Consider the following 15,737-nt stretch of genomic DNA (forward strand, 5'->3'; position numbering starts at 1 on the left):
GTTTCTCAATCTAACCTAACCTATCAATGAAAGAAAAAATGTCCCTTCGTGGTCGCCATTTATGTCAGCTCTAAGATCTGTATTTATCTACGACTGACGATAAGTCTGGTTCTGCTATGAGATACACTGTAATCAATACACTTCAACACTTCGTGAGTTTACTGAACAAAAAATGCAGCTCTTATGCTATTTATTTTTCCAACAAGACTTCAAAAAAATATATGAAGAGTTTGTTTGCAAAAACCGATAAGTCCATTTTTGAAGATTTTGAAGTACGGTCTCTGTCATAAAGTACAAAATAATACCTTTTAAATGATATATTGGTCACTACATATAAAGGTATATTTTTGAAGTTATGGTCAAAAGAAGCAAAATTTTTCTTATTATTCCCTTTATTTTTCTTGACCTTTAATCGCAAATATCTCCATTTGACAAATATGGACTTATCGGTTTTTGCAAACAAACTCTTCATATATATTTTTACAATACTTTCCCCAAAAAAACCTATTACAATTGCGTTCGTATTTACACCAAAGAAATTAAAGAAACGTTCAGGAGCAATCCTATGAGATAATATAATATGCTAATAAATCCTTTCCTCATGTAAACACATCCTAGACCCGGGTTGAATGAAATACCTGTGGTTCAATACTGTACTGTGCGCACGTGTGGTTTCAATGTATACTGTCTGACGGGAATGGGGGGGGGGGTGTGAACTAGTCTGTGCGGTAATGCAGAAGTTGCCTGGTTAATCGCGATGTCGAGGATGTCGTCCGGCTGGCGGGAATTGCCCTCACGCTAACCGAGATGCCGTTGAGCTAATGGTGATGCCGTCAATATGATGCCGTTGAGTTACCTGACGGTGATTCCGCCGAGCGTATTTGCTATGGCGTCGAGATAACGATGCTTCCGTCGAGATAACGATGATTCCGTCGATGTAGTGATGATTCCGTCGAGCGTATTTGCTATGCCGTCGAGCGTATTAGCGATGACGTCGAGCCCAGCTCGTCAGTGTCGATCTATAAGGGGATATTATAACCACCTCTCATAACATTACATATTCACAGGGTAATCTCAAACATGAACCACAGTTCAATACTTCCTTATACTTAACCAATAATGCTCCTGTATACTTCCACCATGACAAACAGACCTATATATACATACTACAGAAATAAACCATCGCCATGTATATACTCATAACTCACTTAACATATAAACATGACAAATCATCTCATATAAACTATCTCAATCAAAAACCAGCTAAACTGTATTCTCTTAACATATATCCCTTTCTCATTATAACTAACCTTTAAATCCTTCAGCAGCCAAAATTACATTCTAACTTATCACTTAACAAACTTCTAAATTTAAACATTCCACCTATAACATTCACCTGCTGACTTGGCCTGCCTTCTTGCCAAACTAAAACAAATCCTATTTCACTCTTATACAACATATCTAATCTGATATATAGCACAACCTTTACTCTAACATTCTTAATCCACATATTATTATAGTGAACCAGCGAACATAATATGAATCTCTATATTAAAAAATAACAATAATGACAAACTCAGAATATTACAAAAACAAACTTAATATAGCTACAAAACTACTTACGTCTGATTTGGTGTTCAGACCCCCAAGCAATGGTGAGGAGGAGACTTCAGCTGTTGTCAGTGCCTGCAGCATGTCTTGCGCGTACCCTGCCCTAATGCATGGGGCTGCTGTGCCATGACTCTCCTGCCTGAAATGCAGCGCTGCGTTGTAGGCCGATCAGCTACCTCTCTACTCCTATCAGCAGTGAGTTAGAAGAGCATGTCTTGCTCTGACAGATGTTCAGATCCAACTGATTTTCCCTCCAAAATTACTTTCCTTGTCGCCTCTAATATAACTCCACCCTCTACTGTGCTTAAACTGGTTCCAACTAGCTTTCCCCTTTTTATTACATGTCCCTTTTCTTTCCAACTAATTCCTCCTTTTGGCTTTAAACCTATCTATCCCAACTATCTCCCCCTAACTAAATACCTATTCTCTCCTACCAACTCTCCCTTTCTACATTAGCCATTCTACCCTGACTCCACTGATCCTCCCTCTTTCTTCCACACTGTCCTTTCTCCTTAACCACTTCTCTCCACCTGGCTTGCCCGATTCTAAATTTCTATGCTGTTTACGCCTGTTGTCCCCATTTCCCACCTGATGGCTTGCCTGAACAAAGGAATCTCACACATTCCACACTCGCACTCTCAGTCACATCGTGACAATTTCGGATCTTCTAATGATAGAAAAACACCATGACCGCCTTTTGGAGTCATGGTGCAATTGTATAATTTGTTCTCGTTTAATCTTTAAAAGGTTTAATAATGTGATGACTTGCCTGATGGTAGATGTTTCTCAGCAATCTGACCAAGCTTAGCTCTCATCAAAGCTTGTCTCAGGTATGGTCGCACTGATGACGGCATCACCTTGCGACTCCATTCACGAAGCATGCTGAAGGTTCCGTCGTTTGTAGTTTTATGGTAACGGCTTTTGGTTCGAATGAAGTTCCGGATTTCTCTCATAGAGAAGCCCAACTTTTTCCCAAGAGCCTCGATGGCTTCATTGTTTGGTATATCCTCGGCAATGTCTCTCAGAAGGGAAGCTGTATCACTTGACATTTCTACAGTGATCCTGTGATAAATTATCAGGAAAACAAAAACACATTGTACACTCTTTGCTCACATCGATCGCGATATTTTCAGATCAATGCCTCAAATCTGCATACTCCTTCAATTACCATAAACATTTTATCATGTGTACTGAAGGGGAGACTACTGATTAGCAGGATACACTCTGTTGTCACTATTTTGATTAATTACATGCTCTCTAACTTTGCAATGATGATCAATCCAGTTATACTACTTCTGAAGACTTCTTTTTGTGTGGGTAGGGGAGCTGATTCTCGCACTATTACCAGCTCACAACGGTGTTTCTTTAATTTCAAAAGTTCCTTATCAACATTTTCAAACAGTACATTTTTACAATATCAGGCAGCTGTATAACTGAAGTCCGGCACAGTTACCGTACATCAGTTTTTTTCTAAATTGTACTATATCTATTATCTGGACGGCATTACTTTACAATTCCCTTTTTTTTCCAGCAATATCAGCAAACAAAATATATGCATTTTTGGTACTTCACTTTATGGCTATTTCGTACAATTTCAACGATAGTCATTACACATACATCATAACATGTTTCATACTGTATAGGCTTTACAATCACAGATATTGATGGTACATCACATTGATTTTGTTTTTCTCTACAGAGGTACTTTATTCTTTCATTATCAAAGCTGATCATCAAGCAATTTCTTTTTTTAAACAATTGTATGGGTACATACTCAAAAAAAGTACAAATTCCCCATTGGTTACTAAGTAAATTAATGTATTTCATTTTCAAAACTAATCCACAACTTCAAACTATTGTCCTTGAAATAAATGCATTATGTATTGTTTATTAATTCAATTCAATTCAATTCAATGTTTTATTTCATTTTCCGACAAAAAAGATATGAACATCACTTTTTTGATAACAGAAATTAAGGTGCGTAAAGTATAACATGAAAGAATGTATATACAATGATTGTACCACCTTATAATAATTATACACTATCATATAACTCAAGTAATTAGAAGTAATTATACAGTATGCAAAATTCGAAAAATGGAGGGACCCACTAAGAAGACAAAGCTTGTAGATTGTGGGCCCCTCGGAGGAAAAACATCAGTTGAGGAAAAAAGTAATAGTCTGGAAGCCCACTAGAAAGATAGATCAACAAAAGCAGACAGATATACAAACGAATAAACATGAAATGAGACTGGGGTAGGAGTAACAATACAATGGAGAGTTGACTATGAGACAAGACAAAATGAGGCAAAGCTAACATAATAGAAAAGAACAGAACAGACGTTCTACAGAGACAGCGATCTGGTAAGAAGTGTGTCGAGAAAGTGAGAAAAAGTGACGCGAGAAAGAGCAGGGCAATAGACATATGATCCGAGAAATATCGTAGCATTATATGAATAAGTATAAAAAAGCTAAAGTATACTTGGCAATCAATATGTGAAAACGTTGGTTCTTAGAAAAAAGTTATAACAGCTGGTTAATTCTATTCAGTAGAATAAGGTTGCAATAAAGAAACTTTCAATTTCCTCTTGAATGAGTATATTGAGGGGGCATTTTTAATATCAGGATGCATGGAATTCCAATAGCTCGGGCCAGTATAAACAAATGTGTTCTTTGCTAAAATCGTACGGAAAAGAGGTAAATGATATTCGTTAGAGCGTCGAGTTGGATATTCATGAAATGACTGATTTTTTAGGAACATGGAATGGAAAACATCAGGAAGAAGGTTATTGTTGTACATATACATAAATTGACCTAAATTGAATAAAAACAAATCTCTAAATTTTAACAACTTATTAGAGGCAAACAGTGCATCTGTATGAGAACGTATGGGAGAATAACAAATGACCCGAAGAGCTTCCTTTTGCAAAAGGAACACTCTATCCAACAGATTTTGGTGCGTGTTGCCCCAGACTAAAATTCCATAATTAAGGTAAGGCAATATCAATGAAGAGTATAACATAAGTAACGATTTTTTAGGTAAACACAATTTTAGTCTATTAATAACGCCTATATTACGTGAAATTATATTGCACATATAATCGATATGCAATTTCCAAGAAAGTTTCTCATCTAAAATAACCCCAAGGAATTTAAAATGTGAAATTCTTTCCAAAGGAGTGTCATCCAAAACTATGTCAGTACTTAAAGTGCCAACAGTATTACTAAAAAGCATATATTTCGTTTTCTGAACATTTAAGGAGAGCTTATTAGCTCTGACCCAATTTGTTACATTCTTCAACTCGCTATTAACTTTTCGTACAAGAACATCAATATCGCTATGAACTAGAAATACATTAGTATCGTCAGCAAAATGAATAAAAGATAGAGCTTCAGATACTTGACAAAAATCATTGATATAAATAATAAATAACAATGGCCCTAACAGACTTCCCTGAGGAACCCCACATTTAACTTCTCTGATCACCGAGTTATCATTTTTGATTGTAACAAACTGTCTTCTATTGGATAAATAACTCTTGAACCACTCCAAGGCCTTCCCACGTATTCCATAATGTGATAACTTGTAAAGCAATATATCATGATTAATTGTATCGAAGGCCTTGGAGAAGTCCAAGAAAATGCTAATCAAATGAGAGTGGTCATCAATTGCACGAGTCACTCGTTCAACAAAACTTAAGAGAGCATGACTGGTATTGTGCTTCTCACGAAAACCAAACTGAGAATTTGAAAATATTTTATATTGTTTCAGAAAATTAGTCATTCTCTTATAAATAAGTTTTTCCAGAACTTTAGACAACGAAGATAATAATGAAATTGGACGATAATTACTGGTATCAAGTTTATCACCTTTTTTGAATATTGGAATTACTTTGGCTAATTTCATTTTTTCAGGGAATACGCCCTGGGATATTGACAAATTAAATATATGAGCAAGAGGATCAGCGATCGACGATATAACACCTTTTAAAATAACATTATCAATCTCATCATAACCAGAACTTCGTTTATTCTTTAAAGAAAATGCCATGTCAATTATTTCATATCTATTAGTAGGAGTAAAAAATATAGAGTTGGGATTAAACTGACCTAAGAATTCAGTGAAATGGTTCTGAGTAGCAGGAATATTTTGAGCAAGTGTTTCACCAATTTCTGAAAAGAAGGAATTAAAAGCATTTGCAATGTGAACAGAATCATGAATTATTTCGTCATTCATCTTAATATTATCAATATCTGAATTTTTACTTGCAATATTCATGGCCTGTTTTAAAACCTTCCAAGTACTTTTTATATCAAACTTATATTTCAATAATAACTTTGAATAATATCTTTTCTTTTCAGATCGTAGAATCATTGTTAAAGTATTTTTATAGGATGTATATTTATTCTTAGATGATTCATTCCTTTCTATTTTGTATTTATAGTATAATCGATTTTTCCTGTTAATAGAACGGAGAATTGATTTTGAGATCCAAGGTAATCTGGGTGTCTTTTTATAATCTGATTTGTTCTTTTGTTTTGGTATTATTTCATCCAAATGGTAATTAAAAATTTCCGTAAAATTGTTAAAAGACAAATTAATATCATCACTTTCTAAAACTCTCGACCAGTCAGTATTATCCAGGGCCGCGTCCAGACTAGCAAGCTTTTCAGGCGACACTCTGCGACTAAATAAAGGAAATACAGAAGGATTGACAATATTAGCTATTGTCTTAAGAGGAAAATGAGTCATAATTGGAAAATGATCAGTCATATCTGACAGAATTATAAAAGAATCTGGGAGGGGTAAAACATTACAAAAGAAGTTGTCAATAAGGGTAGCAGAGTGTTCTGTAACACGTGTGGGTTTTGAAATAAGCGGAAGAAAGGAAGAAGACAAACATGTTTGAAGAAACTCGCTTGAGATATTATCATTGTCCAATTTCAACAGATCAATATTAAAGTCACCAAGTAAAAAACAGTCCTTATTTTGAAAAACCGGGGATTGTGTCAAATCTGAAAGATAAATACAAAAATCTTTGAAGCTTGAATTTGGTGGTCTGTACAATATGCCGACCACGATATTTCTATTTCCTGGAATACAAATTTCAAGAAAAAGAGATTCGACAAAACTATCCATTCTAGAAATATCATCAAGAACAGTACATTCAAAAGTACGTGATACATACAACGCTACACCTCCACCACTCCTATTATCTGGCCTGTTATTGAAAAACATGTTATACCCATCTATTGCAAAAGAATTTCCAGAATTAGAAGTTAACCAGGTTTCACATAATCCCATAACTGAAAATGGTTGATTTGTATCAGATTCCAGCAGAAATTTAAAGTCCTCAAAATGTTTGTTTATGCTCCTTATGTTCAGATGCAACAAAGAAAAGGTATCTTTAGGAAAATTATTATACATGTCTTTACAATGGTTCACAGTGATATAATTACACAAAACATTCTGAGTTAAGTCAGAACTGAAATCATGAGGCAATTCATTTGTGGATGAATTCAAATTATCAACAACAAGACTATCATATGGGGTAATTCGTGCACTATCTGTCCCATTCAATGTATCAGTTTCTGACATATGTCTAAATAGTTCAAAGAAGTCATCATTTGAAACGGAATGAAACGGCGCATTTATGTTCTCAGCCATTGGAAATATGGGGTGTATGTGTATCAATGAGAATCAGCTTTGTGTATATAACTAGAATAGCATGAATCAATACACAAGATAGCAAGACCAGCCGACGGAATGTGGCAGAATACGATAATAATTGACGAACATGAATGGCGTCAGAATCAGAACTAGCAGAGTAACGCTGCGGTGTAGAACGGAAAACGGAAAAGAGAAGGGAGACAAGAAAACACAGTAACGTTGAAGAAGACAAACATGGAACACATACAACGAACAGACAAAGATACATTGAAGGACTCAGTGGGCTTCCGAAATAATAACAACAACAAATGTAGAAAATCCAAACTATGTCGGACTTAACAGGGTACATGCTGATAAACAAGTTTGGCTCACGAGATCCCTCATGTGTTATAAATTTGTGTGGAATTTCACAGAAATTACCATATGACGTATGATTTTTGAATTACATAGACGTAATCATATGCTAGTAACGAGCGTATTTCGAACGAAAAAAACAAAACAATATCAGCAACCAACAAAGAGACGAGGGGACGACAAATACTTAGGGATTGGCTCACCACCAAAATAACAAATCAATGATTAGAATCCCGTAAGGGAAACCAGAGCAATGTTTTAAAAACAAATAATGGTGAATACATTAATTTACATCCGAGACAGCTCAACATTCTGAAAATAATTGGTCGCAAAGAGAGCTGTTGGAATCCGTAATGACATCAAACTACACCGAATAAAATCGGTAGCATGAACGGAGCCAAGTGCCCTGACCAAAATCACGGGCAACAGCTGATCTTAAAATTACACTTATACAAATCATAGAGCTTCACACTGTTGCTGTTACATAACGCTCTGAATCTTAGTGTTCAGCTGCGAAGAATGCAAAAGCACTAAAGTACCGTACACGTTAACACATACATCTGTGCAGGCATAATTATATATGCTCGTATTGACAACACTGGCATATATACGTACTGATATACTAGTAGTACATGCCGACACGCTAGAATTTATACAGGTTTACATATTGAATCATAATAGTCATATTATGGAATAGGCCTACTTTGATAAACCACCAGCATAGATTCATGCATACTCATATTCGTCCAAATAATTCAAAATAAAATTAAATATTCAACATTCATAAACATCATAAACAACTTGTGGATCACGTGTCAATGAATTGCTAACACTATACGAAGTTAACTTGATCAAAAGAGAATATAAAATTTTCTGTCATTTTTACTATGTTTATATTTGTTATCGTCATCAAAAGAAAAATAGAAAAAGCAAAGTTATAAATTTAGCGAATCATTATAATTTAAAACAATCCATTACACTCAAGTGCCTAAGTATTGTATACTGTACTTGATTGTATACAATAATTGTATATTAATTAATGAGATACCATGTCAACGAACCGAGAGAACAAAACGGGAAAAGCGACAATATTCTCAAAACAAAAGAGAAAAGTCTGATTCTTAGTAAGTTGAGGGGCTGGTTCACCGGTCTCTGGTCAAAGTTATTCTGTGAGATTAGATCCGTGGCAGGTAAGGCCCTGAATAGCGATTATTTTTAAAGTGTTTGAAAGAAGAAAAAAGGTGATCAAAGCTACAGCATAAGGTGGCATCATTAGAGAGCGCTCTGAAAAAGTAATATGCCTAGGGGCTAGGCCAATTGAAAGTAGGATATAAATGGCACAAAAATACTACTAAGGCCCTTTGACATCCGTATTGTTAGGCAAATACCCCAGGCTTGGCCCATAGTTTTGGCTGGGTTGAAGTTCCAGTATGATAGCGATAAGCGATAGGATAACACATACAGTATCGGGTCATTCATATAAACAGGATGGATTTTCAAGGGTATTTTTTTCGGCATCCATTCAAGACGTATCGCAACTACACTGGACAATTCCATTGCCCTATACGAGGATGAGCGAGATGCCTAGGGGGTAGGCCAATGATTGAAGTGGAACACTTGTGGCACAAAAATTCTAACATGATATCATTATCTTCAGGCATATACCCCACGCTTGCCCCATACTTTGGGATGGGTTGAAGTTCCAATAATGATAGCGATCAGTTACTAATAGGTCACATAAAGTCACTGTATAGGGTCATTCATATTACAAACACATGAATTTTCAAGGGTATTTTTTTTTATTCATTAAATACGAATCCTTATCTCTACACTGGAAAATTCAATTGCCCAGAGTGGATGAGCAAAATGCCAGGGGGCTAGGCCAATTGAAATAGGAATATAAACGACACAAAAATACTAACATGACATTGTCAGGCATATACCCCAGGTTTGCGCCGAACTTTTGGATGGGCTGAGGTTCCGACATTGCGATCAGTAATAGGAAAACACATGCAATATAAGGTCATTCGTATAAACACGATGGATTTTCAAGGTTGTTTTTTTTTTTTTTTTTGACATTCATTCAAGTCGTATCCCTATGTGCTAAACTGGAAAATTCCGCTGTCCAGCGAGGATGAGCAAAATGTCTAAGGGCTATGCCAATTTAAAGTTGAACATAATATGTGACACACACACACAAAAAAAGTACTGACATGGCAATTGTCAGGCATATACCCCACACTTACCCCATACTTTTGGATGGGTTGAAGATCCAATATGACAGCGATAAGTAATAGAATAACAAATGCAGTATAGGGTCATTCATATTATAAACACGGTGGATTTTCAAGGGTACTTTTTTTCGGCTTTCATTCAACACGAATCCCTACTACACTGGAAAATTCCACTGCCCAGCGAGGATGAGCAAATTGCCAAGGGGCTTTTTAGTTGGCCGATTGAAAGTAGAATATAAATGACACAGAAAATACTAACATGGTGATTGAAGGCATTTACCCCAGGCTTTCCCTAAACTTATGAATGGGTTGGAGTTCCAATATGATAGAGATAAGTACTACTAGGGTAACACATGTAGTATAGTGTCATTCTTAGAAACACGATAGATTTTCGAGTTTTTTTTTTTTTCGGCATTTATTCAGCACGTATATCCCTACTATAGTATACTGGACATGCTGGAAAATTCCATCGCCCTGCGAGGATGAGCGAGATGCCTAGGGGCTAGGCCCATTGAGAGTGGAACATTTGTGACACAAAATACATGATATCATTATCGTCAGGCATGCTCCAGACTTTTGGATGGGTTGAAATTCCAGTATGATAGCGAAAAGTAATAAACGATAACACATGCAGTATAGTATATAAAAGTAGGACTGATATTCTAGGGTATTTTTACGGCATTCATGCAACACGAATCCCTACTAGACTAAAAAATTCAACTGCCCAGCGTGGATGAGCAAAATGCCCAGGGACTAGGCCAATTGAAAGTGGAGTTTAAAGGACACACATACACACAAAAAAATACTAACATGATATCATGATATGTCAGGCATATGCCCCGGGTTTGGCCCGGACTTTTGAATGGGTTGAAGTTCCAGTAATAGCGATAAGTAATGGGATAACACATGCAGTATCGGATCATTCATATAGACACGATTGATTTTCACGGGTATTTTTTTTTTTTTTGCCTTCATTCGATATGAATCCCCACTACACTAGAAAATTCCATTACCCAGCGAGGATGAACAGAATGCCTAGGAGCTAGGCCAATTGGAAGCAGAATATAAATAACACAAAAAATACTAACATGATATCATTAACGTCAGGCATATATCCCACACTTGCCCCATACTTTTAGATGGGTTGAAGTTCAAATATGATAGCGATAAATAATAAGATAACACATGCAGTACAGGGTCATTCATATTATAAACACGTAGATTTTCAAGGGTATTTTTTCGGCATTCATTCAACACGAATTCCTATACACTGGAAAATTCCACTGCTCAGCGAATATGAGCAAATGCCGAGGAGCTTGGCCAATTGAAAGTCGAATATAAATGACACTAAAAATCCTGACATGTTGTCAGGCATATACCCCACACTTGCCCCATACTTTTAAGTGGGTTGAAGTTCAAATAATATTATGATAACGATACGTAATAGAATATTAAGCACATGCAGTAAATTATTGGGTTCGTATTTGTCATTTGTCATTGATTTACTGACAAGTCTATGACTATGATATGGTTTATATATAAGTGGAACAGTATGCAGTAGAGGTCAATAAATACATGAGAATGGAAATAATGATCAATGCTTCTGATAGTTACTTTAACAATATCGCATTCTTTTAGTCAAGTGGTTTAGAAATATCAAATGAGTGAAATGCTTACGCTCGAGAATCCGACCAGTTAGTCCAGCTGCTTGGGGCATTACCAGTCGATCTTGGGCGAGTTTGTAGGATTATTTTGGTGCCAATTATCTTGATTCGTGTAGAGAGGTGCTGCTTCTTTCGAAGATCATAAGCGATTGATGAAAGCCTTCCCCTTTCGCGTTTCATGCAGGCTGGAAGATCGGTGCGGATAGAGATTCGCTTACCGTGGTCGGGTTCCCGCTCACCCGGTGGGCCGTCTGAGTCCCGTGTGGACTGTGTTGGATGCTCGTATGCGCGAAGTACGCGATCTCTGTCGATCATGTACGCGAATCGGACGATGATAGGATCCGGACGTTTCCCAGCACCTGCGCGAACATTGGTTTCAGGGGTAGCAGCTCCAGACCTTGTAGGCAGACGATGAGCGTTGACTAGAGGAATTCTAGCAGCGGTTTCCACAGGAATAGCGAGAAGCTTCGCAAACACCTCAGCTGCGGTGTTATACGGGTTTTCGTTGGGCTTTTGGTGGGATCCGTAGATGAGGAGGTTCAACTTCCTCTCATGAACTTCAAACAGCAACAGCTTGTTTTCCAGCTCCTCCTTGTATTTATCCGCTTTCTTTGAAATTTCAGGAATGTCCTTTCGTTGCATATCATCAATTCTGCTAGAGGCGTCCCCCATGCTTTTTTCAAGCTCCGCAACAGTTTGCTTGGTTACGGATAGTTCCTGCTTGAATGCAGCGAGCTCTGCTATGACGTAATCAAGCTTTCCATTCATCTGTCGGGAGAGCGTTACGAAGGACTCCCATGCCTCCCTCGTAGGACTTGATGCTATGTCAGGCGTGGCGGGGATTGCTGGGGCATGGTCGGGGCCTGAAGCAGCGTGCGTGGCGCCTGCTGGTACTGGTGGCGTGGAACCAACTGCATCCATATTTTGACCAGGAAAAATTTTTGCCTCCTTTGCGAGTTCTTAAGTGGTACTGACTCATGTCCCAGTAACACTCGCGAGGATAATATGACGTTTATCCAAGTTAGAAGGCAGTAATTTCTGTGAAAAGTATGAATTCTCGAGAGCTCGTGAGACACACGTCTTGCTAAGCCGCAGTCATGAATACATGAATATGAGAATGACCCAAGTCCAATTTTTGACCAAATTCAGTTTGACATGGGGATATTCCAGCTTATGCATGGACTCATCTTGTGTATTATGATTAACCATAATTACCCCTAGAAGTGCCTGGAATGAATAAGTGAAATCTTTAATGAATGTAAGAATGACCCAAGTCCAGGACTTGGGTCATTCTTACATTCATATCATAGCGCCCTCTCTCATCACTCCTTGTCCAGGCCCATTCATGTATACACACAATGAACATGACTTCCTGGACAGTGATGATGAGTTACGTTGGGGAAAAACAACAACAAAGGAATTAGTTTGAATGAAAGCGGAATGAGAGCAAAAGGCTTTAGTGCAGTGGGTGAGATGTACACAAAATTGCAAAAGAGCAAGTTCTTGCCATTTGAATACACAACATTATTGGGGAATCATGTGGATAAATTCATGTTTTCAGTTTGCATGTTAGTAAAAGGCCTATGCATGATGTGAATTTATGAGTAACTAGAAATGTAGCAATTCATCCATTTTAAAGGATGGAGAAACCAGTGAAATGACAACATTTTTTACCTTACCTTTGAACAAATGACCAAACACATTCAGAGAATTAATGTCTAGTAATTCGTGTGTATCATAACTTTATGAAAATACTTTCCCGCGCTGCAGAGACAAGGGGATTTTTTTGTTCAACTTAAAATTGACCAATGACCTTTATTCCTTGACCTGAGGTATGTGCAAACATTTTGCAAGTATTTTTTATTCTTATATTTCAAAAATAGGCGAAAATTATGCTCAAGATATTAGTGCAACAGAGACTCATTTCACTGAAATTATAGGTCAGCGTAACTCTGATTTCAATTTTTCTTACACAAACTAATAGATTTGAAATTATTGATTAGTTTCCTTTACTGAAAACAAACGAAGGTCTAGTTATGATGAGGTAGATAATTTTATACTTTATGGTGTTATTTCTTCGGTTGCTGATCGACTTGCTCGTATTTGACCCTCTATTATAAAACCAACAAAAATTCGCCAGACATGAATTTTTAGGTTAGGGCAGATTCTTAAAGACCAGACTCTAAGCTTTAAAATGATGCACAACTCAATTCAAATGGACTCTCCTAACCTATCTAAATAGTAGAAAGAAAGCATACACTCTGGAAAAGAATGAACTGAAAAAAGGCTCTGAAGTACAGCGTCTATTTAAGCGCTTAATCTTTACCAAGCTATGCCAGCTATGCAGTGAAAGGGACAAATTACAGGATGTAAACCACTGGAGTAACAAAAATGAAGGGTTTATCAGATAAAGCTGAAATTGAGCATGTTCTATCAACATATTCTGTCAATGATTACTGCCAACATTCAAAGCAATAGATTTATCCTTGCAAAAGTTATTAGACTTGAAAGGGAAGACTGAGTAAATCATTTCAATACATGACTATATTCTAAGACACACCTGATCAATCTATTCTCTCCCAAAAAGGGTTGTAGAAAAAGTCCTGAAAACACACTTTCCCATCATTTTCATTATCCCAAAATAAAGTATAATGTTGAGGAAGGATAGCTTTTTCAGAAAATATGAAAAACTCAACATTGAATCAGTTGACCAATTTCATCTTTTTTGAATCCTCATGTGAAATCAAGGGTTGCGACGTTTTGTTCGTTTTGTGATGCACGGTCAAATATATTCAATTTGTCAATTCTTAACGATGTGTTTCCTGATAAAATGAAATTACCTAAAGTAATCCCAATATTTTAGAAAGGCGATAAACTTGAAGACAGTAATTATCGCCCAATGTCATTATTACCATCGTTGTCTAAGGTTTTAGAGAAATTTATTTACAAGAGAATGATACACTTTTTGAAGGTACATGAAGTTGTTTTTTTTTAAAGAATTCTCAGTTTGGTTTTCATAAGAAACATGACACTACGCTTGCTCTTTTGCATTTTGTTGATAGAGTCGTTCATGCAATTGATAATCATTCTCATTTAGTTAGTATTTTCTTGGACTTCTCCAAGTCCTTCGACACCATCAATCATGATATTTTACTTTATAAGTTATCGCATTATGGAATATTGGAAGGCCTTGAGGTGGTTTATGAGTTATTTAGTAGATAGAAAACAACTTGTTACAATTAAAAACAATAATTCCGTTATCACAGAAGTTAAATGTGGCGTCCCACAGGGGCGTCTTTTAGGTCCGTTATTGTTTATTATCTATATTAATGATTTTTGTGCGTTTCCGATGACCTCTCTGTTATTCATTTTGCAGATGACACCAATATATATATATATATATATTTTTGCCCATAATGATATCGATTTTCTCAATATTGGATTAACAAAATGTGTCAGACTGGGTTAGAGCAAATAAGCTATCACTCAATAAAAAACAATAACACGAAATATATGCTTTTTAGTAATACTGTTGATAGCTTGAGTACAAATATAGTATTAGACGATTCTCATCTACAAAGAGGATGACAAATCATATTTTTGGGTGTCATTGTGGATGACAAACTTTCCTGAAAATCACACGTTGATAATGTTTGCAACATAATTTCGCGTAATATAGGCGTTATAAATAGATTGAAATTTTATATTCCACCAAAAAAAATAATAATAATTGCATATGTTATATTCGTCGTTAATATTGCCTCATCTTAATTATCGAGTTTTAGTTTGGGGCAACACTCATCAGAATTTATTAGAAAGAGTGTCCCTTTTCCAAGAAAAGAAAAAAAAAAAAGGCTCTCCGCATTATCTGCTATTCACCTGTACGTTATCATACAAACATGTTGCTTGTCTCAAACAAGCTCTTAAAATTTAAAGATTTGTTTTTGTTTGATTAAGGGCAATTTATGTACAAGTACAACAATAATTTGCATTCATCTATTTTTTTTTTAATTCTATGTCCCTCACAAATCAATCATTTTATGAATATCCCACCAGGCCTTTTTCCATTTACCTCTTTTAAGAACAATTTTTGCGAAAACACACTTAGTTGTGTATGCCCACATTATTGGAATTATATGAATCATGACATAAAAAGGCCCATCCATATGTGACCCTGCACCTCAAAACAAAAAAAAAAAAGTC

General features: G+C 36.3%; 1 protein-coding gene across 1 annotated transcript in view; it reads right to left on the reverse strand.

The window, feature by feature from the left end:
* LOC140226669 (uncharacterized) overlaps positions 1–15,737 on the reverse strand; it is a 157,379-nt gene that overhangs the window by 132,906 nt on the left and 8,736 nt on the right. The window contains exon 3 of the mRNA XM_072307109.1: positions 2,377–2,673. Coding sequence (XP_072163210.1) covers positions 2,377–2,673 — 297 coding nt within the window. The remainder of the gene's footprint in view (positions 1–2,376; positions 2,674–15,737) is intronic.

Source organism: Diadema setosum, chromosome 3, assembly GCF_964275005.1.
Source record: "Diadema setosum chromosome 3, eeDiaSeto1, whole genome shotgun sequence".
Taxonomy (NCBI): Eukaryota; Metazoa; Echinodermata; class Echinoidea; order Diadematoida; family Diadematidae; genus Diadema; species Diadema setosum.